The sequence below is a fragment of the Oryx dammah genome, unplaced genomic scaffold, assembly GCF_014754425.2.
Source record: "Oryx dammah isolate SB20612 unplaced genomic scaffold, SCBI_Odam_1.1 HiC_scaffold_17, whole genome shotgun sequence".
NCBI classification, from domain to species: domain Eukaryota; kingdom Metazoa; phylum Chordata; class Mammalia; order Artiodactyla; family Bovidae; genus Oryx; species Oryx dammah.
The window spans coordinates 45,259,526-45,284,058 of NW_024070201.1; the positions used below are offsets into that span (position 1 = coordinate 45,259,526).

At 39.7% G+C, this 24,533-nt stretch overlaps 1 protein-coding gene across 1 annotated transcript in view; it reads left to right on the plus strand.

The window, feature by feature from the left end:
• The window catches only part of LOC120876539 (interferon-induced very large GTPase 1-like), a 41,573-nt gene extending 20,363 nt beyond the window's left edge, over window positions 1–21,210 (plus strand). Inside the window, exon 3 of the mRNA XM_040258502.1 lies at window positions 13,695–21,210. Within this exon, the coding sequence (XP_040114436.1) occupies window positions 14,103–20,945 (6,843 nt within the window). The 5' untranslated portion in view covers window positions 13,695–14,102 and the 3' untranslated portion in view covers window positions 20,946–21,210. The remainder of the gene's footprint in view (window positions 1–13,694) is intronic.
• The last annotated feature ends 3,323 nt before the right edge of the window (window positions 21,211–24,533 follow it).

A 24,533-nucleotide genomic window follows, 5' to 3' on the forward strand; every position in this document is an offset into this window, starting at 1 on the left:
TTGGAATTGGAATGAAAACTGACCTTTTCCAATCCTGTGGCCATTGCTGAGTTCTCCAAGTTTGCTGGCATATTAAGTGCAGCACTTTCACAGCATCATCTTTTAGGATTTGAAACAGCTCAACCGGAATTCCATCACCTTCACTAGCTTCGTTCATAGTGATGCTTCCTAAGGCGCACTTGACTTCGCATTCCAGGATATCTGGCTCTAGGTAAGTGATCACACCATTGTGATTATCTGGGTCATGATGATCTTTTTAGTATAGTTCTTCTGTGTATTCTTGACACCTCTTCTTAATATCTTCTGCTTCTCGTAGGTCCATACCATTTCTATCCTTTATTGTGTCCATCTTGACTCCAGCTTGTGCTTCATGCAGCCCGGCATTTTGCATGATGTACTCTGCATATAAGTTAAATAAGCAAGGTGACAATATACAGCCTTGACATATTCCTTTCCCAATTTGGAACCAGTCCATTGTTCCATGACCAGTTCTAACTGTTGCTTCTTGACTTGCATACAAGTTTCTCAGGAGATAGGTAAGATGGTCTGGTATTCCCAATGCGTTAAGAGTTTTCCACAGTTTGTTGCAGTTCATACAAAGCCTTTAGTGTAGTCAGTGAAGCAGAAGTAGCTATTTTTCTGGAATTCTCTTGCTTTTTCATGATCCAATACATCTTGGCAATTTGATCTCTGCTTCCTGTGCCTTTTCTAAATCCTTCAATGCTTAACCAGGCCCTTTACAATTCTGCCTTAGGCTTTAGTTTCTGTTTCTCTTGAAACTAAAGATCATTTAGAGATATAAATCCTACACATAGGGAATTTTTTACTGTTCCACTTCCCTACAAAATGTCCCTTCTCAGTCTTTCTTGCCAAGTTTTCAACATGTCTATTGTTTACCTCAACCTTAACATCTTCCCCAAGATAGGAGGGGTTGTCTATTTACCTTTCTTGTTTGCAAGGAATGCCCTCCACTTGGCTGCATTCTGATGGAGCTGTGTGCTGCCCAAAACAAAAGCCAACTGCCTTTCTTCAGTCTTTCAGATAACCCACAGAGGGCTCCAAGTAGACAAACACAATCTTTGAGATCAGGGTCTGCTCCTTTCCCTTTGAAAGCAGGGACAAAGGTCTCAGAATGGGAACGTGGCCTTTAACTTCATGACTCTCTCAAGCAAGGGAGGAAGGTGGCCCAAAGGCAAGTAAAAGTGCCACAACACTCCCCTCCCATTTGTAAGTTGCATTTGTTGATCAGCACACATAAACCTTTAATTGTTTTCCAGATTTTCAACAAAGTAGATGCTGATGTTTTCTCCTCATTTATTGTCTCAGTAGAAGGATGGACCCCTGGAGTTACTTATCCCTTCATATTTGCAGATGTGCTCCCATGTAATTTACTTTTCATAATGGTTGTGCTTAATAACTGTCTTACAAAATCCTGAACATTTAACAATTTTCTCATGAGACAGTATAGGCTGGTTCCAGGATACCATGCAATATGGTCACTGAAGGCATAACAGATGTTTACAGATGTTTCTGAGAAGGCACTAAGAGGGAATCTATAAGAAAAGTTTCCCAAATCAGTCAAGAATTGAAGGCCTATGACTGAGATTTTATTCCTCCCTGAAAATGCTCTTGTATGCTCTTCTAACCATTTTATCACTCATTATTGTCCCCTACACATACCCCACTTCTAATCTCTTAGACCCTTACCTGCTCTAGCTCTCAGTTATCAGAACTGCTGAAGATTTTAGGCTCCTTTCACAGGCAACGTAATAAAATATTACAGTATCATAAGATAAATGTCAGATAATATTCTAAATTAAGCCTTTGTAGCGGAAAATGTATGAACCAAAATTTCATAGGCTGTGTTATTATTTTAAACATTATAGTTATAACTAGGGTCATAGGATATAAAAACAGTACTGAAATGTTTATTTCTAAACTAAACTTCTGTTGCAAGAATGAAGTTGAGGCACAGTCTATAGTAAATGACAATATTTCCGTATGTGGAAAAGTTTTCTATCCTTGCCAAGGTATTGCTAAATTTTTAAAAAAAGAAGAAAAACTATTGTTTCTGGAAAATGAGAGAAAGAGAAATAAAACTGAAAGCATTTCCACAGCAGTGAGTAGAAGCAAAGGAGGGGCTCACCTTGACACCTGGCTGATGAATAGGGCTTATATGTGTGATGTTCCACCCAGGGACACTCACACACATACACATACAATATAATCCACCTTATAATCAGTAGTCCTCTTCTTATAATAATATTAAATTTATTATACATTGTAATAATATAATTAATATTATATTGTTATTATTTATTATATCACTTTATGTATGAATTATCTGTCTCCTCACCCTGGTGAGCCAGGACATCTCTGTCTTCTTCAGTGAGCAATCTATAGAACCTAGAACATTACTGGCAAAAGACAAGTATTGGTAGGTAAACAATGAAATAAATGTGGGGCATCCTTAGTTTGGGCTTCCCTGGTGGTCCAAATGGTAAAGAATCTGCCTGCAATGTGGGAGATCTGGGTTCAATCCCTGGGCTGGGAAGATCCCCTGGAGGAATGCATGGCAACCCACTCCAGTATTCTTGCCTGGAGAATCCCCATGGACAGAGGAGTCTGACAGGCTACAGTCCATGGGGTCACAAAGAGTTGAACACGACTGAGTGACTAACCACAGCACAGCACAACATTGGTTTATTTTTGCTCACTCTGGTCTATAATATTTACTCTATTAAACTAGCTTAGATAAACACAAGAAAGAAGAAAAGGGTTTCATTGGTCTTAACAATCAGTAAGATGAAGACAGAGTACAAAAATATTATTTAACTTAGCAACCAGAGATAGAAGGACAGGATTGTGTTATTAAAAGTCATATGGCACAAAGTAAACTTATGAAAAATAGTAAACAGGATGTTCATTAGCTTATTTAGCCATCATATATTCATATTTGAGGGCTTCCCTGGGGGCTCAGATGGTAAAGAATCCGCCTGCAGTGTGGGAGACTTGGGTTCAATCCCTGGGTTGGAAAGATCCTCTGGAGGAGCACATGGCAACCCTCCTTCAGTATTCTTGCATAGAGAAACCCATGGACAAAGAAGCCTGGTGGGCTACAGTCCATGGGGTCACAAAGAGTCAGGAGCAACTAAGCGCATTCATATTTGATGACTCAGAGTAAAAGAATCTGCCTGCAGTGTAGGAAACCCAGATTCCATCCCTGGGTTGGGAAGATCCCCTGGAGAAGGAAATAACTACCTATTGTAGAACTGCCTAGAGAATTCCACGGATAGAGGACCCTGGGGGACTATAGTCCATGGGGTTGTAAAGAGCCAGACACAACTGAGCAACTCAGCACAGCACAGCACACATAGTCACACTTACTAAGATAATGTTTCAAGTTTGGGGAAATATTATAGTGAAAGGAATAAAGAGGCTGAGAGCTTAAAGAGGAGACAAACTCCAACCTGTATTTATTTAGAATAGGAATGCCTGAGCATGTCTGGAGGCCAATATGAAACAATCAGGGGATAAATACAGATGCAACAAATGGAAATAAGGATAAGTGAGAGAGCAAGCTCAAAGATGGTGGATGAACCTTATGCATTCTCTGGAGAAGGGAATGGCAAACCACTTCAGTATTCTTGCTTTGAGAACCCCATGCACAGTATGAAAAGACAAAAGATATGACACTGAAAGATGAACTCCCCAGGTCAGTAGGTACCCAATGAACTCCCCACCTGGTAGGTACCCCAGGTCAGTAGGCTACTGGAGAATAATGAAGAAATAACTACAGAAAGAATGAAGAGACGGAGCCAAAGCAAAAACAAAGCCCAGTTGTGGATGTGACTGGTGACAGAAGTAAAGTCTGATGCTATAAAGAGCAATATTGCATAGGAACCTGGGAGGTTAGGTCCATGAATCAAGGTAAATTAGAAGTGGTCAACCAGGAGATGGCAAGAGTGAACATCAACATTTTAGGAATCAGTGAACTAAAATGGAATGGAAAGCACGTATTTAATTCAGATGACCATTCTACTACTACTGTGGGCAAGATTCCCATAGAAGAAATAGAGTAGCCCTCATAGTCAACAAGAGTCCAAAATGTAGTACTTAGGGGAAATCTCAAAAACAGACAGAATGATCTGTTTATTTCCAAGGCAAACCATTCGATATTGCAGTAATCCAAGTCTATGCCCCAACCAGTAATGCTGAAGAAGCTGAAACTGAACAGTTCTATGAAAACCCACAAGACCTTCTAGAACTAACACCCAAAAAAGATGTCCTTTTCACTTTAGGGGACTGAAATGTAAAAGTAGGAAGTCAAGAAACACCTGGAGTAACAGGCAAATTTGGCCTTGGGGTATAAAATGAAGCAGGGCAAAGACTAACAGAGTTTTTCCAAGAATAAGAACTGGTCTTAGCACACACCCTCTTCCAACAATACAAGAGAAGAAAGACTACACATGAACATCACCAGATGGTCAATAATGAAATCAGGTTGATTATATTCTTTGCAGCCAAACATGGAGGGCTCTATACAGTCAGTAAAACAAGACTGGGAGCTGACTGTGGCTGAGATCATAAACTCCTTATTGCCAAATTCAGACTTAAATTGAAGAAAGTAGGGGAAACCACTAGACCATTCAGGTACGACCTAAATCAAATCCCTTATGATTATACAGTGGAAGTGACAAATAGATACAAGGGATTAGATCTGATAGACAGAGTGTCTGAAGAACTATGGACGGTGTTCGTGACACTGTACAGGAGAAAGTGATCAAGACCATCCCCAAGAAAAAGAAATGCAAAAAGACAAAATGGCTTTCTGAGGAGGCCTTACAAATAGCTGAGGAAAGAAAAGAAGCTAAAGGCAAAGGAGAAAAGGAAAGATATACCCGTTTGAATGCAGAGTTCCAAATAGCAAGGAGAGATAAGAAAGCCTTGCTCAGTGATCAATATAAAGAAATAGAGGAAAACAATAGAATGGGAAACCCTAGAGATCTCTTCAAGAAAATTAAAGATACCAAGGGAACATTTCATATAAAGATGGGCAAAATAAAGGACTGAAATTGTATAGGCCTAACAGAAGCAGAAGATATTAAGAAGAGGTGGTAAGAATACACAGAATAATTATACAAAAAAGATCTTCATGACCCAGATAACCATGATGGTATGATTCCTCACCTAGAGCCAGACATCTTGGTATACAAAGTCAAGTGGGCCTTAGGAAGCATGACTATGAACAAAGCTAAAGAAGGTGATGGAATTCCAGTTAAGCTATTACAAATCCTAAAAGATGATGCTGTGAAAGTGCTTCACTCAATATGCTAGCAAATTTGGAAAACTCAGCAGTGGCCACAGGACTGGAAAAGGTCAGTTTTCATTCCAATCCCAAAGAAGGGAAATGGCAAAGAATCTTCAAAGGACCGTACAATTGCACTCAACTCACACGCTAGCAAAGTAATGCTCAAAACTCTCCAAGCCAGGCTTCTATAGTACATGAACCGTGAACTTTCAGATGTTCAAGTTAGATTCAGAAAAGGCAAAGGAACCAGAGATCAAATTGCCTACATCCGTTGGATCATAGAAAATGCAAGAGAATTCCAGAAGAATAGCTACTTCTGCTTCACTGACTACACTAAAGCCTTTGTGTGAATCACAAAAACTTCGGAAAATACTTCAAGAGATGAGAATACCAGACCACCTTATCTGCCTCCTGAGAAATCTGTATGCAGGTCAAGAAGCAACAGTTAGAACTGGACATGGAACAACAGACTGGTTCCAAATCAAGGCTATATAATGTCACCCTGCTTATTTAACTTATATGCAAAGTACATCATGCGAAATGCCAGGCTGGATGAATCACAAACTGGAATTAAGATTGCCGTGAGAAATACCAATAACCTCAGAAAAGCAGATGACACCACCCTTATGGCAGAAAGTGAAGAAGAACTAAAGAGCCTCTTGATGAAAGTGAAAGAGGAGAGTGAAAAAGTTGGCTTAAAGCTGAGCATTCAGAAAACTAAGATCATGGCATCCAGTCCCGTCACTTCATGGCAAATAGATGGGGAAACAGTGGCAGACTATTTTGGGTGGCTCCAAAATCACTGCAGATGGTGACTGCAGCCATGAAAGTAAAAGATGCTTACTCCTTGGAAGGAAAGTTATGACCAACCTGAACACTATATTAAAAAGCAGAGACATTGCTTTGCCAACAAAGGTCCACCTATCAAAGTGATGGTTTTTCCAGTAGTCATGTATGGATGTGAGAGTTGGAAAGAAAGCTGAGCACCGAAGAACTGATGCTTTTGAACTGTGGTGTTGGAGAAGACTTTTGAGAGTCCCTTGGACTGCAAGGAGATCCAACCAGTCCATCCTAAAGGAGATCAGTCCTGAGTGTTCGTTGGAAGGACTGATGTTGAATCTGAAACCCCAATACTTTGGCCACCTGAAGCAAAGAAGTAACTCATTGGAAAACACCCTGATGCTGGGAAAGGTTGAAGGTAGGAGGATAAGGGGATGACAGAGGATGAGATGGTTGCATAGTATCACCAACTCAATGGACATGAGTTTGGGTAAATCCTGGGAGTTGGTGATGGATCGGCAGGCCTGGTGTGCTGCAGTCCATGGGGTCACAAAGAGTTGAACACAACTGAGCGACTGAACTGAACTGAACTGAATAGGTATACAGGCATATCTCATTTTATTGTGCTTTGTGGATATTGTGTTTTTTACAAACTGAAGTTTTGTGGCAACCCTGCATTAATTTCTCCCCACAACCTCTGGCAACCACTGATCTATTTTACAGTCTCCATAGTTTTGACTTCCACTATTCCATATCACTGGAATAATAAAGTATGTAGTATTATCAGACTGTTCTCTTTCACATAGCAATGTGATTCAAGATTCTTCTGTGTCTTTCATAGTTTTATAGCTCAATTCTTTATTTATTTATTTTTTTTTTTTTGCTAAACAGTAATAATAACTTAGATGACATATTAAAGAGCAGAGACATCACTTTGTCAACACAGGTCCATACAGTCAAAGCTGTAGATTTTCTAGCAATTACGTATAGATGTGAGAGTTGGACCATAAAGAAAGCTGAATGCTGAAGAACTGATGCTTTCATATAGTGGTGCTGAAGAAGACACTGTCTCTGTAAATTACGTTAGGAAGAACTGATGCCTTAACAATGTTAAACATAAATATCTCTCCATTTATATTGATATTCCTTGATTTCTTTCATCAGAGTTTTGTAGTTTTCCTTATATACATCGTGCACGTATTTTATCAGGTTTATATCTAAGTATTTATTTTGCGAGGGTGCTAGTTTAAATGGTATTGTGTTTTTAATCTCAAATTCCAATGGCTTATTGCTAGCATATTGAAAAACAATAGTTTTTGTATTCTAACCCTTATATTCTACTACCTTGTTGTATTCACTTATCAGTTCCAGGAGATTTTTTCTTGATTCTTTGGCACTTTTTACATAGTGTCATCTACAAACAAAGACATGTTCTATTTATTTCTTCCCAATCAGTATATTTTTATTTCCTTATCTTATTAACTAACTCTTCCAATAGAATGTGTGATAAGAGGGATGAGAGAGGATATCCTTAACCTATTTTTCTTTAAGAGGACAGTTTCTAGGTTCTTAGCATTAAGTGTAATGTTAATAGTAGGGCTTTTGTTAATGTCTTTTATCAAGTTCAGTAAGTTCCCCTCTATTCTTAGCTTGCTGGAAGTTTTAATAATGAGTAAGTATTGGATTTTGTCAAATGGGTTCTCTCCATGTGGTTTTTCTTTTCAGTTCATTGTAGTATATTACATGAATTGATTCTGAATGTTGAATCCACTTTGCTTACCTGAGGTAAATGCTACATGGTTGTGGTATATAACTCCTTTTTACATTATTAGATTTAATTTGTTAATTTTTTTCATAAGAGATATAGGTTTTCAATTTTCTTTCTTATACTGTGCTTAACTGGTTTTGGTATTAGGGTAATGCTGACCTCATGAACTAAATTAGGAAGTATTCCTTCTGCTTCAGTCCTCTGAAAGAGATTGTAGATATTTGGTACAATTTCTTCCCTAAATGTTTGGTAGAATTCACCAGTGAATCCCACTAGGACTGGTGCTTTCTGTTTTGGATGATTGTTAAATATTGATTCAATTTTTTTTAACAGACACAGACCTATTTATATTATTTATTTCCTCTCATGTAAGCTTAATAGTTGGTCTACCAAGGAATTGATACCTTTTATCTAGGATATCAAACATGAGAGCAAACAATTTTTCATAGTACTCTTTTCTTCATCCTCAATGTCTACAGAATTCATATCCATAACCCCTATTTTACTTCTGATATTAGTAATTCGTATTTTCCCTCTTTTCACAGTCTGAATTATTAGTTTTGTTGGTATTTCCATAGAATCATGTTGTACTTTTACTGATTTTTTTCTATTGATTTTCTGTTTTCAATTTTATTGTTTTTTTAGTTCTTATTTCTTTTCTCTTGATTAATTGGATTTAATTTTCTCTTCATTTCCTCAGGTGGAAACTTAGATTATTGTTTTCATATAATTATTCTTTAGTTATGTATGCATTCAATGTAAATTTCCCTCTAAGCACAGCTTTCACTGTAACCCACAAACTGATAAGTTGTATAATAAAATGTTTCTTATTTTATTTTCCTCTGTTAGTGTGACAGTTATATATTCTTGACTCTTATATTTGAGATTGTACTAGAAATTGCAACATATATTCTACAAAATCAATAGAATCTTTGACCTTCCTCTCAAATACCCCAAGGAACTGAGGGTCCTATAAATCCATTTGGCTGTATACTCCAGCCTAAATGTAATTGCCATCATGTATTTTAAACCCCACTGTTTTATGCATTTATTTAGATTTTTCCATATACTTATTCCTTTGTTCCTCACCATCTTTTCCTGTATCTCTGACTATTCATTGGTGATATTTTCCTCCTCCTGAAAAAACATACCTTAGTAGTTCCTTCAATGTATGTTTCCAGGTAGCAAATTCTGTTACTGTGCTGTTTTCAATTACGTTTTTCTTCCACCATAATTCTTTAAGGATATTTTAAACTCTGTATAGAAACCTACTTTATGAGCTATTTTCTTTCAGTAGGTTTAACCTTCCATCCGACTGCCTTCTGGCTTCCATCAATGCTGTTGAGGTCATCATTCTAATTATTATTTGAAGATAAAATCCACTTACCTCAGGCAGTCCTCAGAATGGGAGAAAGTAATACCAAATGAATAAACCGACAAAGAATTAGTATCCAAAATATACAAGCAACTCATGTAGCTCAGTTTAGTTCAGTTCAGTTCAGTTCAGTCACTCAGTCGTGTCCGACTCTTTGTGACTCCATGAATCACAGCACACCAGGCTTCCCTGTCCACCACCAACTCCCGGAGTTCACTCAGACTCATGTTCATCGAGTCAGTGATGCCATCCAGCCATCTCATCCTCTGTTGTCCCCTTCTGCTCCTGCCCCCAATCCCTCCCAGCATCAGAGTCCTTTCTAATGAGTCAACTCTTCGCATGTAGCTCAATACCAGAAAAATGAACAATCCAATCAAAAAGTGGACAAAAGACATTCCTCCAAAGGAGACATACACATGGCTAATAAAGACATGAAAAGATGCTCAACATCACTCATTATTAGGTAAATGCAAATCAAAATCACAATGAGGTATCATCTCACATTGGTCAGAATGGCCATCATCAAAGTCTATAGCAATAAGTGCTGGAGGCTGTGAAGGAAAGGGAATGCTCTTACACTGTTGGTAGGAACGCAAACTGGTACATTTGTGGAGATGCCTTACAAAACTGGCACTAGAACTGCCATACCACCCGGTGATCCCACTGCTGGGCATACACTCCAGGAAAACCAGAATTAAAAGAGACACATGTACCCCAGTGTTCAGTGCAGCACTATTTACAATAGCTGGAACATGGAAGCAACCTAGACATCCATTGACAGATGAATGGATAAGGAAGTCATGCTACATATACACAATGAAATATTACTCAGCTTTTGAAAAGAATGCATTTGAGTCAGTTCTAATGAGGTGGATGAGCCTGGAGCCTATTATACAGAGTGAAGTAAGTCAGGAAGAGAAAGACAAATACTGTATAGTAACACATATATATGGAATTTGGAAAGACGGTACCAATGATCCTACATGCAGGCCAGCAAGGGAGACACAAATGTGAAAGACAGACTTTTGAACTCAGCAGGAGAAGGTGAGGGTGGGGTGGTTTGGGAGAATACCACTGAAAGATGCACATTACCATATGTAAAATAGATGAGCAGTGCAAGTTCCATGTGTGAAGCAGAGCATCCAGAGTAGGTGCTCTGGGACAACCCAGGATAGGGAGGGGAGGAAGGTGGGAAGGGGGGTTCAGAATTGTGGGGGACACCTGTATACCTGTGGCTGATTCATGTTGATGTATGGCAAACCATCACAATACTGTAAAGTAATTATTCTCCAATTAAAATACATTAATTTTTTAAAATCTGCTTTTCTCTAAATGCTTTCCTTTTCCTATTGTATTTTCTGCAGTTTCACTATGATATGTCTGACTGTGAATTTCTTTTATTTGTCTTCCGAGGTGTATGCCAAGGTATCTTAAATGTTGTCTTTAATTTGTCATGGAAGTGTTTCACTTGCTTCAAATTTATTTACCTCTTCCATCAGATATTATTTCACTATCTAATTAAATTCCTTAGACTGCAAAGAATTTGTCTTAAAATTTATCTAGATATTTTAGATAACTCAGTTGGAAAAGTTGTTCTCTTTTTTCGTTAATTTATGTCTTGGCTGCGCTGGGTCCTTACTGCTGTGCGCAGGCTTTCTCTAGTTGAGAAAGGAGTGGGGGCTACTCTAGGTGCAGTGTGCATATGCACACTGCATATATCTAATCCATGTCCTGTCTTCATTTCCTTTGCATATACACCAAGGGTTTCTCATTGTGGTGGCTTCTTTTATTGTGGAGCACAGCCCCTAGGGCACACGGGTTTTAGTAATTGCAGTACATGGGCTCAGTAGTTTTGGCTTGTGGGCTGTAAGCACAGGTGCAGATGTGGTGCACAGGCTTAGTTGCTCCGTGGCATGTGAGATCTTCCTGGACCAGGGATTGAACCAGTGTTCCCTGCATTGCAAGGAGGATTCCTAACCACTGTCCACCAGAGAAGCCCAGAAAACCGGTTTTTTGAATTACTGAGTCTGCCATTAAATTTAGATTCAAATTTTAGTGACACTGGGGAAGAGGAAAAGCACAAAAATCAAAATGACTCTAAGATGAGATGACAATTAGAGTGGTTCAGTAAAGACAAAAATAAAGGAAAAATCTAAGGGAGAGCTGGTAGGGGATTAAAAAGAATGGAGATTTAGGAGAGATTGAAAAGGATAATTCAAAAGGACATGAAACCACATTCACATTAGGAGGAAGAGGATGCGTGGGATTATAATCGTGACATTCAGTAGGACAGGAAATACAAGAAGAGAGGAAACTTGAATTATGTGTGAAGTTGAAATGTGTGAAATCTCGTCTCATAATATGTCTCAAAGACAGCGGGGTTAAAAACATAACATTGAGAAAACACTGAATATAAGAGTGTTTGGTTCTACATAAACACATTAATATGGCATCAGTAGATAAAGAGTATTTGATTATACATATATAGTTTATAATATAAAATAGATATATATAATATTAACTAGTGTCAGAGAAAGAGTGAGAAATGGGTGACAAGTATAAATCAGCTAAGAAGTGCATTTTATTTATTGAGATAAATGAACATATTATCTTGCATAAGTCTAAGGTATACAATGTGCTGATATGATACATTTTTATATAGCCATATGACCAAGATAGAGTTAACTAACACCTCTATCTCACCACAGTACCATTTCTTTATTGTGGTGAGAACAATTAAGCTAAAGTCTTTTGGCAACTTTGAGGTTTATAATACAGTATATTGTTTATAATCACTATGTGTGCTATGTGCTATGCTTAGTTGCTCAGTGTGTCCAACTCTTTGTGACCCCAAGAACTGTAGCCCGCCAGGCTCCTGTGTCCATAAGGATTCTCCAGGCAAAAATACTGGAGTGGGTTGCCATGCCCTCTTCCAGGAGATCTTCCCAACCTAGGGATCAAATCCAGGTCTCCTGCATTGTGGGCAGATTCTGTACCATCTGAGCCACCAGGGAAACCTAGATATCTAGGACTTATTTATCTACTGATGGCACATTTGTAGCTTTAAACAGTATCTCCTAATTCCTGCACCTTCCAACCGCTGGTAACCACCATACTACTCTGGTTTTACAAGTGTGGCTTTTTTAGATTCCACACGTAAGTGATATTATACAGAATTTCTCTTGCTTGGTCTGACTCATCTCACTTAGCATAATGTACTCGAGGTCCATCCGTGTTGTCACACATAAATGGCAGGACTTCCCTCTTTCTCATGTGTCTGTGTCTGTGCACACGTGTGCATGCTGTATCACATACCCTTTATCCATTAAGCCATGGGCTGACGCTTAGGCTGTTTCCATATCTTGGCTATTGTGAATAATGATGCAGTAAACATGGGGGTGCATATATCTCTTCAGTATCCTGTCTTCACTCCCTTTGCATATATACCCAGGAGTGGAATTGCTGGGTAATATTGTGATCCTATTTTTCACTTTTGAGGAAACTCTACCATCTTTTCCATAGTGGCTGAACCAATTTATATTCTCAGCAACAGTACACAAGGGTTCCCTTTTCTCCACACGCTCTCTAGCATTTATTATTTGTAGACTATATGATGATGGCCATTATGACTGGCTTGAGGTGATACCTCATTATGGTTTTGATTTGCATTTCCGTAACGATTAAAAATGTTCAGTGATGTTTCACGTGCCTATTGGTCATCTGTATGTCTTCTTTGGAGAAACATCTATTTATTCTTTGCCTATTTTTTCCTAATATTCTTTTAATGTAGCTATCCAATTTTCCCAGCACCACTTATTGGAATTTTCTTTTTTCCATTGTTTTCTCACCTCTTTTGTCATAGATTATTGACCATAAGTGTGTAGGTTTATTTCTTGGCTCTCTATTCTGTTCCATTGATCTATGTGTTTGCTTTCATGTCAATGTCATGCTCTTTTGATTAACGTAGCTTTGTAGTAAGTCTGAATAGGAAACGTGATACATCCAGCTATTTTTTTTCTCCAGTCAGCTTGCAAATTAGTCTTTTGTGGTTCCAAAAAAGGTTTTAGAATTAATTTGCCCTACTTTTGTGAAAGTGTCCTGGGTATTTTGATAGTGATTGCATTAAATCTATAGATTGCTTTGGATAGTATGGACATTTTAAACAACATTAATCCTTCTAATCAAGGAACACAGGATACCTTTTCATTCCTTTTTATCATTTTCAAATTCTTTCATCAGTGTTTATAGTTTTCAGAATATAGGTCTTGCACCTTCTTGGTTACGATTATTCCCTGGTATTTTATTCTTTGTAGTGTGATCATAAATGGGATTGTTCCCTGAAATTTTTTTATGATAATTCATTATTAGTTTATACAAAAGCAACCAATTTCTGCAAATTAGTCACAGAATACTGCATATTAACATGCCACAGGCTAACTGAGTGTCTTTTCTTCCAACAGCCAGGGACACAGCAGAGTCTAGGCCCAATGACCCTCTGTTTAGAGGCAAAAATAGGCAAGATCTCCAAGAGATGCTCAGAGAGGTAACACTGGCAGTTGAGTACTAGTTGTCAAAGCTGCAGGAACACCTGGGTGTGACTTCTGCCCATGCCTTACAACACCTGGAAAAAAGACCTCTAGAAATTGAAATACCAGGTGCAACATTCCTGGGAGAAAAGGGCCCTGGAGAAACTGCTTAACCTGACACACTCAAATACTCTTTCAGAGTTACAGAAGTCTTGGGTGGAATCATTAAAGAAAAGGAAGATGGAGGCAGAACAGGCACTACAGGAACAAAGAGAAATGCTGTCAGAATAGAGGCAACAGGAAGAGGCAGTGAGGAAAAAGGAAGCAGGGCTGAAGCAAACAATGGAGATCCCCAAAGAGCTCTGGCCATCTCCTGAAAACCCCCCAGAAGAAGTCACAGAAGATATGCAGGGACAACCCAAGGTCATGGAGGCAGCACTTTCTCACGGGAAAAGTCTTCCAGATAGAGAACTGGTGAGACATGCATCCGGAGGACTAGCCCTACAGGGAATTTACAAAACCAGTGACCAAAGGTGTCTCCTAGAGAAGAAAGAGGAGCTACTCTGTGTCCCCAAGGAGTTTGTACTCTGTGGCCCTAAACAGGGTACACGGGTGGAAATGAAGGAATTTACATCTTCTCAAGAAGAATCCATGTTCACTCAGACTGTAGAGAAGCTGGGCTTCAGTGTAACTGCCTTAGCAAAGGGTGGAGGTTGGGGAATTAGCCTGGAAGCTGGTATGGATCAGAGCATGCATTCAGAATCCAAGAAAATACAACAGTCACATTCTACACACTCTTATTTCTGCTCAACCAAGTTCATCTATATCCCACTGGCCTCCTTCCACTTTCCCATTGACCAGCTACAACTTTCCAATGCTGCTCTCCAGGATTTAAAATACATTGAAGACCTTTTGAGTCAGTCAGAAGACCCAGACAAACTATGCTTGCTGAGGCATAGGGCTGAAGCCTTCTTCCAGAGGTATGGGTCTCATGCTAACCAGGGCCCTCTGCACCTGGGGGGAATCTACTGGTGGAAAGCCATTTCAGAGGGTTTCCAAAAAGAGCAGCTGGCAGAAGTGAAACAGCAAGCGGCAGAGGCCCTGAATATTTGCGTAAGGGGCAGTTACCATGGCTTTGGAGTGAACATTGGTACAGTTCCGGATATGTCAGACTCTCATTCGAAAAAAGCCTCTCAGAGAACAACCTTCCAAAATATCCAAACCAAAGTCCAGTTATCTGTAGCCCAGACAGGTGGCCCACCAGAAGCAAATGGCTTTTTAAACTGGAAAGCTGGTCTAGTTGCCAATAATCAAACCTGGTGTGTCACTGACCGTGGACTTCAGCTGGTACCTGTTTGGGACATTGTCCTCTCTAGCCACAGAAGTGATTTTAAGGACCCTCTTAAAGTAGCTAACTGCCTGAAAGACAGCTATACTGCTCTGGCTGAACTCACTGCTCAGATCCAGGAGGGAGAAGAATTCTTGAGTATTGAGAAGGAGGCTAAGATTTTCCCAAAGGATGTGAAATCCCGGAAAGTTTTTAAGTCTCAAGAAAAGCTTGAAAGGCTGAGAAATTTCATGCAAAGATTGAGTCAAAAAGCTAAAAGTAATACCATTTGGACTAATATATGCCTCAAACACCGGGATCTGCAGAATTTTCGGGTAAACACTGTCAACTTGTGTGATAAATCTTCCAGTTATGGAACGTATATGAAATCTCAGGTGAGCAATCTTTTGGTTCCTCACATCCATAAAGTAAACTTTCCTCAAGCTCATTCCACTATGCAGTGGATATTTCAGTCAGAACCAAAGGAAGACAATGTCCCTATCACCCAATTTTCTGAGTTAATTGAAATATTTGAAAAAAAAAAGAATGACCTAAGGGAAGTAAAGGCAAACTCTGGATCCACAGAGTTGGTGGAGGAAGCTCAAAGAAAGCTGACTGATGAGGTCAGCTTGTCTCTTGCTTGCTTCTTGAAATACCTCCAAGAAATAGGGAAGCCAGACACACACATCTTGCTACTTTTGATAGCATCTAGTGCAGGATATCATGTGGTTGACAATATATTTCAGTATCTTCTAGGGCATGATGAGTTAAACTTCCTATTGGATAAAATGCAAACTGCACAAAATAAATACCAAGAGCTTAAAAATATTTGCAACTACAGGGCTCAGGCATTCCTGGTGCTCACAGGTCTGACAGCAACAGCGGGCATCAACGCTGTTTCTCCAGAGGAGAAAACACAACGCTTGGCATTGATCAAACATCACATGGGACAATCTTTGACTACAGAAGTTGTATATGTCCTCAGCAAACCTGGAGATCATGATTGGGAAAACCTAGAAGAAGGCTTGAGACTGCTCATTGATGGGAGTTATGAGGCTACTGTCTCTTCACTGCAAGTGGAGGAGGTGAGAAAACAATTGCAAAGTGTCTTCCCTGAAAAGAAAGAGCCCCACGAACCACACGATAATGAAAAGAAAAAGGAGGAAGTCATAGAAAATGGAGCCTTCCGAGACTTGCTCCAGCGTCTAGGCCTAGAACATTACTACCCAAGAAAAATGAGCAGAGCTAACTTCCAACTGATCCACAAGACTTCTGTGTACAACACCCAGCCCTGCTCTGAAAGAGAACTTCCCTTCTATTTTCTACAGAAGCTAATGATGCTGGATTATGGGCTGAGATACCTGATCATCAAACATGAAGAATACACAGAGAACCAAGGCTATTCATGCAGCTCAAATCAAGAAAAGGAGGCTTTTGATCCATATGAAGATATACTTGAAGAAAGTGTTTGTCCTACTAAGCCCTCAGCAGCCACTAATGTCAGACCCTATGTTCACCCTATGGATATTCAGATGGCAATTCTTCACTGTGCAGATGATTTTTCCAGACAATATATTTTGGACAAACTTTCCATTTGTCAGTTTGCCCTCCCCCTTCTCATACCTAATCCTTGCAATGGTCAAATTGAATTCTCTCTCTGGTCTCTCAGTCAAATTCGAAGGAGCTGGCAGCAAGTAGGGATATCGATAAAAGAGGAAAAGGATAATTACACAAATCAACAGATGTGTCGTGTTTCTGCCCCCATTGTGACCTTTATTAGAGTTGGAAATGGCTTCTCTGGCTCCAAATCTCAGATCATGAACTGTCTTCTCAGTGAACGCAAACATGATGTCTTTTTTCACCGACATTGCAAAGGCAGCAGCAGAGACTGTCTCTTGATGGGAGGAGTGGTGGAAGTCGCCTGGTTCTGTCCTGGGGGGGAAGAGCAGGACAGATTTGACAACTGCTTGACCTTTACCAATCTTCATGGAGATGCAAAGGAACATGAGAAGCAACTCGCCTTTTTGCAGGAAGTCTCCTCCATAATTGTGGTCCTCATGGCAACTTCCGATGACAATAAAGGAAACCGAAAAATAGTCCATGACATGTGTCAGTCATCAAAACCTTTAATCTTGTTGCTTGATGATAAAGGAAAAGTCACAGTCAATAAATCTGGCTCAAGAGTGAGAATTGGGATCAGGAACAGAAACGAGGCAGAATTAATAGGGGAGCTCACAACTACAATCAAACATTTGCTGAAGCTCTCTAACACTGCACTCAGCTTGGAGAACTGTGCCCACGTTGCTCGCAAGCAAGGAATGCTTATTGATGAAGACCAGAGAGATTGCAAGGAAGCCAAAGAAAAGGCAGAGGCTCTAATGACCCTATTGAGAGAAATGGAAATACCTCAGGTCAAGGAACACTTACTACCTCTTCAGGGAAAACTGTGGCAACTTTGGTGTAAAAAGGACAAAGCACTCTATCATCTGAGAGAAAAGGGGAATCGCAGCATTGAACAACACAAAAGTGAGACTGAGACAGAAAAACAAACGATAAGATATGAACAGTGGAGAAAAGCCATTCCTCTCAATGCTTTAATGCATTCTGTCCTTGAAATTCTCCACAATCATTCAGAAACTCACACCAAACTCTACTTCCTCCAGTGGCTGAATGTAGCTTTGGACAATCTGACTGCAGGACACTTGGAAAATCTAAAGGAGAAGAAAAAGGCATTGGTTCAAAAAGAAAAGCAAGAGGCCCCAAAGAGTAGCTCTCTGAAAGACTGGCAAAAAGAGATAGAAGCTATTTCCAGAGAGATTGATGACTGTACCTTGGGAATTGAGCACATTCTCAGAGAAGCGGGCCAGATCTATGAAGCTACGCTATTTCTCTCCCTTCCCCACATTGCTGCAGATCTGATGATATCTGGTGTTCCCATTGAGCTGATGGATGGGGATGTTTCATATGTGCCCCTGAGGTGGGTGGCAGCTGTTTTTGACAAGCTCTCTGAGAAACTTGGAAACAAGCGGCTCTTTGTTCTCTCTGTCCTTGGCCTGCAGAGTTCAGGGAAGTCCACCCTGCTGAATGCCCTTTTTGGGCTGCAGTTCACTGTCAGTGCTGGGAGGTGTACCCGGGGGGCCTACATGCAGCTTCTGAAAGTGGAGGAGACATTCGCAGCTGAACTTGGCTTTGACTTTGTGCTTGTTGTGGACACAGAGGGACTTCGAGCCCCAGAACTCAGCAGCAAGTCCCTGAATCATGACAATGAGTTGGCAACCTTTGTCATTGGACTTGGAAACTTGACTCTGATAAATATTTTGGGGGAAAACCCATCCGAAATGCAAGATATTCTACAAATAGTTGTGCAAGCTTTTCTGAGGATGAAGCAAGTAAAAATCTCTCCCAGTTGCCTCTTTGTCCATCAGAATGTGGAGGAAGTTACAGCTAAAGACCAAACTATGGAAGGAAGAAGGCGGCTAAAGCAGACATTGGACAAAATGGCAGCAATAGCAGCTGAAGAGGAGCAGTGCTCCGATGTAACCTGCTTCAGTGATGTCATTAAGTTTGACGTCAATACCCACGTCTACTACTTTGCTCACCTCTGGGATGGCAATCCCCCAATGGCCATACCCAATCCTCGCTACAGCCACAATGCTCAGGAACTCAAAAGCAGAATTCTTGTGACTGCCCAACAGGAATCTAGCGGAAGCATCATGAAGATATCTGATGTAAAATTCCGAGTTCAAGATTTGTGGAGAGCCCTACTGAATGAGAACTTTATTTTCAGCTTCAGAAACACTCAAGAAGTCATGGCCATGAGCAAACTGGAAACCATGTATAACTCCTGGACATGGGAGCTGAGGAGTCAGGTGAAGATGTTACAGGACCAGCTGATCAACCAGATTCAGAATGGAAAAATCCAGACACTCAAAACATATACCCTGGAGGCTCCAGTTACAGAGATATATGAAGCTATCAAGCAAAAACTGGAAAAATATTTTAATGAAGACCCAGATAGTGAAGTGCTGGTTCAGTGGAAAGGAAATTTTGAAAATAAACTAAGAACCCTTAAAGAGGCACTAGTTTTAGATGGCCAAAGAAAAGCTGAAGAACTTATTAGTTTAAAAAAAAATCAAGAAAATCTGGATAACAAAAAGTCAGGTTATGAAAAGGAATTATTGGAAAAAAGCCGGAATTTGGCTTTATCGCTAAATGGCACCGAATTGAGCAAGGACGAGCTCCATGAGAAATTCAGTTCAGTTTGGGAAAAATGGGTCTGTGATGTGTCCTCAAGTCTCCCTCCAGCTGTAGAGCCTAAAATTGAAGTGGATTCTGAAAACATCCTTTTGGAATATTTCAAAAAGGAAAAAGACATGGCAAGCATACTGGAGAACTATTCTGCAGAAAAGTTTGAAATCAACTTTGACAAACATGTTAAGAAGAACAGGAAATATTGGGGACTCTCTACAATGACAATAGATGCCCAGGATATACACTCCATAGATATGACTACTGACAACATTATTTCAAAAGTTAATGAAACTGTTAACAAAATATCTCAGCAAAAGCATGATTACAATCCAACTTATTTCCATGAAATCCTGAGAATAATAGAAGAGGAGGTGAAGTCTGCACCCACTCAGAAAAGATACATATTTACAAGAAAATATGAAATATACTTATCATTGTGTTTATTCCAAAGAGCATCAGTGAAGTTTAAGGAGATGCACGAGGCATTCAAGAGGGCAAATGATCCCGTAAACTATCTGCAAAGCAAGAAAGATGATTTCTTCATGAGTTTTAAGATCTCTTGTCAAGGAGCAACTTCAGTTAAAACATTTGTTGATTTTCTGTGGAAGAAACTCACACCCGCTGTCTCCAGCAACATAAAGAAAAACATGGTCCTCAAAATTGCTGGGGACATTCGAACCACCTGCCGGGCATTCAATGAAAACAGAGCTAACCTGGAGAAACACATTCTCATCTCTCTGGCAGAAGAGGAAAATTTTGATGACTACTGGCAGTACCTTCATAATCCAGAATCATTTTTTAAGAATTACATTGAAAACCATGTTAAAAGGTATTTTTCTGACACAGGAAGTAAAAAAATAAAGACTTTTCTACAAATGAGTTTAGATGACATCAAGAATGCCATCCTCTCAGCTGTACATGCATCTACAGCAATAGCTAAAGATAAAAGCAGCACAGTGTCTGGGTGGTTAGATTTGTTCTGTGATCACCTGGGGAGTACCTTGGTCTTTCCACGAAAAGACTTGATAAGCATTGAACACCAGGAGATAAAAGATACTGAGTTTATCAAAGAGGCCATGAGTAAAGCTTTGGATCCTGCAATGAACAGTGTAGAACAGAACTGTTTGTCTACTCTTGTAGAAGAAATGATTCCTGAAATCCAGAAAATGCTCTCTGAACATCTCTGTGGCTGCTGGAAACAGTGTCCCTTCTGTAAAGCAATTTGTACAAACACAATCCCTACCCATGAAGGAGACCACAGTGTTCCCTTCCACCGTCCAAAGGCTCTCAGTGGATGGAGGTGGGATCAAACAGACTATTTTGTCATTGATTACTGTACTAGTCTGGTAGCAAGTGACTGTAATTTTATTTTGAATGATGGCAGGAAAATCCCATATAAGACCTATCGACAAGCAGGAGGGGAATATGCCACATGGAGCATCACCCCAGACACATCCACCCAGCCATACTGGCAATGGTTTGTCTGTCACTTCAGATCAAAACTAGAAGAAAATTATGACAAAAGATTTATCAATAAAGGTGAAATTCCTGATACCTGGAAGGAAATCACAAAGCAGGAAGTGCTTGATTACTTGAAAAAAAATTAATACTCAATGAACAGATAAGAGTTCCAGTATCTAAACAAAGAAGGCACATTACCAGAACAAGCCTAAAATACCACCCACTCAGAATGAAACCTTCCTTGTATCAATTTTTTTTCAAATGAAACATCTAAAACTAAATCAGTCATAGCAAGAGTTGAAGATTTGTTGAGTAAGAACATTATTTTTCTTTGCCTCAATTCCTTCTTTAAAAACAGATAACTGATATATACGAGTACATGATAAAATCAAATAAAGTCCATTTAATATACTAACTTCATATTTTATATTATTATTCTGAATATTTTTATTTTTAAATATGTAATATTATATAAAGCTTCAAGAGATTCATTTTCATAGCTAAGCTAAGCTAAGTCACTTCAGTCGTGTCCAACTCTTAGCGACCCCATAGACAGCAGCTCCCAGGCTCCTCCATCCATGGGATTTTTCCAGGCAAGAGTACTGGAGTGGGGTGCCATAATAAAATCATTGCAGACTGCTACAAAATCTATAGAATAACTATACGAATATTTTTATCAATATACAGTTATTCCCTGGAAGTTACAAATTCTTTTCATTTCCAAGTGTATTTTTTTTTCACTCTCTGAAATTGTGAGGAAGAGTTAGTAATGCTTGAATGCAAAAACAATCATAGGAAATTCAAGATTTCCAATTCTCAAATATAATGCCATTTAGAGCCATTCTATTAAAGGAAAAAAAAAAAAAAAACAGAAACTTGGCCAAGATAGAGCCTACATCAGTTCAGGAAACAATATTAAACAAATATGAAAAATAGAAGTTAAATAACTTTTTCTAATTTAACCATTTTTCTCTTCTTCCTGGGCACTTGGCACTTGCCTGGGCATGTTTTTTTTAAAAAAGTAAAGAAAAAATTCACAGGAGTTTAGGTATTCAAGGCCTAGAGCTCTGTACACATCTGAGAAGGACCCGTTTATGGAACAAGATTTATGACCAGGGAAAAGGGGCCATTTTAATCAAGGCTGTGAACCAGATCAGGGCTTCCCTTGTAGCTCAGTTGGTAAAGAGTCTGCCGGCAATGCAGGAGACCCAGGTTAGATTCCAGGGTCAGGAAGATTCCCTGGAGAAGAAAATAGCAACCCACTCCAGTATTCTTGCCGGGAGAATCCCATGGGCAGAGTGGCCTGGCTAGCTATAGTCCATGGGGTCACAAGAGTCGGACATGTCTTAGTCACTAAACCATAGTGATAATTCAATAAGAAATGTTTCTGTGTATTAAACTGTAAGAAAATGCTTATCTCCAATCAAGCACCTTTGTGACTTTCACATTATTTGAGCCATAGAGTCATGATCAGAAATAAAAAAGGAGAACATGCTGAAGCCAACCAAGGACCTGAGAGGGGAGGAAATCTCCACTCTGCAAACCTATACCTTCTGAAACAATGACTTATGCTACGTTCTCAAAGCTGATGATCTGAAGGAATCCTGATGCAAAGAAAAAAGTCACTCATGTCTAACGTAGGGCCATTCATTGGCTTCTATTTAAGAGTACACTCTCTACCCCTCCGCAGCCTGTATGAAAACATACAGTACAAAGAAGATCAATCAAAGGACATGGATCTTAGGAGCTGGGAGACAGGAGTGCTCACTCTGCTATCTCTGTGCCCCAAGCATACTCTTCAGTTTCAGGTCAAATGACCATGTCTCCAGAAGAAATCATGAAACAGAAAAGCTATATAGAAAAGAGATGTTCTTGAATAGATGGATTTTCCTTTTATTCTTTAAAAATAGTCTCACTGAGAGTTGGAAGAGCCTCCGAATAGGATAAAGTTGAAATAGTGATAAAAACAGAACCCATGCACAATATAGCACCTGTCTCTGACATCACTGCATCCTTGATAACTGTGCAATGTTAACATTTGTTCGATGCTTTTCATATTTGTTCAGTAAGTCCATTAAAACTTTTAACTAACAAGCATTATAATTAACTTGATTTTCAGGCAAAATTCTTGTGTATAAACAAATAATTTTTTTATCAATTCCTCAGGCATTTAAGTAGAGTGATTACTAAATGCAATTCAGAGATGGTGTCAAGAGTTCCCTACAAAATGGCTAGACATAAGTTGGGAAAGAGGGTAGATGGAAACATATGAATATGGTTTTCTGTGATAGTAGTGGAGAGTAAAGTGCCATCAAGGTGGGGTCAGGATCAAATTGTCAATGGGTTGAGGTCAGTGAGGGAGATCTTAGGAACACTGGAGTAGGATGATAGAATTCATAGGGATGAGAATCCTATAGTCATCAAAAGTGGGAGATGCTGGGCCCAGTGTAGGTCACAGGGATTAGAGATGGCCAGAGTTGTAAGGTCACTGGAGGTAAGGTTCACATGATCAGTAGAGTCTCTCAGAGTCACTGAAATGTGGATCATGGAAACAAAGGAATTGGGGGTCACCACTTCAATAGACATAGGGCTTCCCTGGTGGCTCAGAGGTTAAAGCATCTGCCTCTAATGCGGGAAACCTGGGTTCCATCCCTGGGTCTGGAAGATCCCCTGGAGAAGGAAATGGCAACCCACTCCAGTATTCTTGCCTGGAAAATTCCATAGACAGAGGAGACTGGTGGGCCATAGTCGATGAGGCTGCAAAGAGTTGGACCTGACTGAGCACCAGCACATGCTTTAAAAAAGATGGAAATTTGCACTAAGAAGATTTTCACTTAGGTCTCTAAGTAAATGAAGTGTATTATGAACTGTTGCAGACTAAATATTTCTGTCATCCCAAAATCCACAGGGATTTAAGACAGACTTCTGTGTCTTTCAATTTGGAGGAGATATCAAGATTGAAGGCAAAAGGAGAAAAGGGCAGCAGAGGACAAGATGGTTAGATAGCATCACTGAGTTTGAGCAACCTCCAGGAAACAGCAATAATAGTAGTTCACATGGAGGCTGGGGCTATCTGCTCATGGTGACTAGTGTCCTCTACTCCTGAGTAAGATGCTGAATTTCTCCAAGGTCCATGGGATACAGATGGGATCCTCTGCCCAACAGTTTTCTCACCCCGCCCCACCCCTCACCCCTCCCATGCCCCACCCCTCCCACCACCCACTTTAGCAGAGGCAACTGGAAATATACTGCCAGAAGCAGGAATGAGAGGAAAGTCAAACAGGTTACCATGGGATAACAGCAAAACAGGTCAGCAAATAGTTGAAGACATTAGGGCAATATCACTAATGAACATAGAAGCAAAAATTCTCAAAAACAATATTAGCAAACCAAATTCAAAAATACATTAAAAGGCTCATATACAGTGATCAAGTAGGATTTATCCCAGGGATGCTAGGATGGGTCGTTATCCACAAATCCATCAATGTGTTGTGCTGGTAGCTTACACTGAGTGAGTGAGTGAAGTTGCTCAGTCATGTCTGACTCTTTGTGACCCCATGGACTGTAGCCTACCAAGCTCCTCTGTCCATGGGATTTACTATCAGGTCATTAAGTGTATGGGCGCATTCTGAAGACTCCACAAAAGCAAAACCACAAGAAGCAACTATTGTATATTCAACAACTAAAAGAAAAATCACAAATAGCACCAGCTACCCTTCAGCTTTCATCCCTCA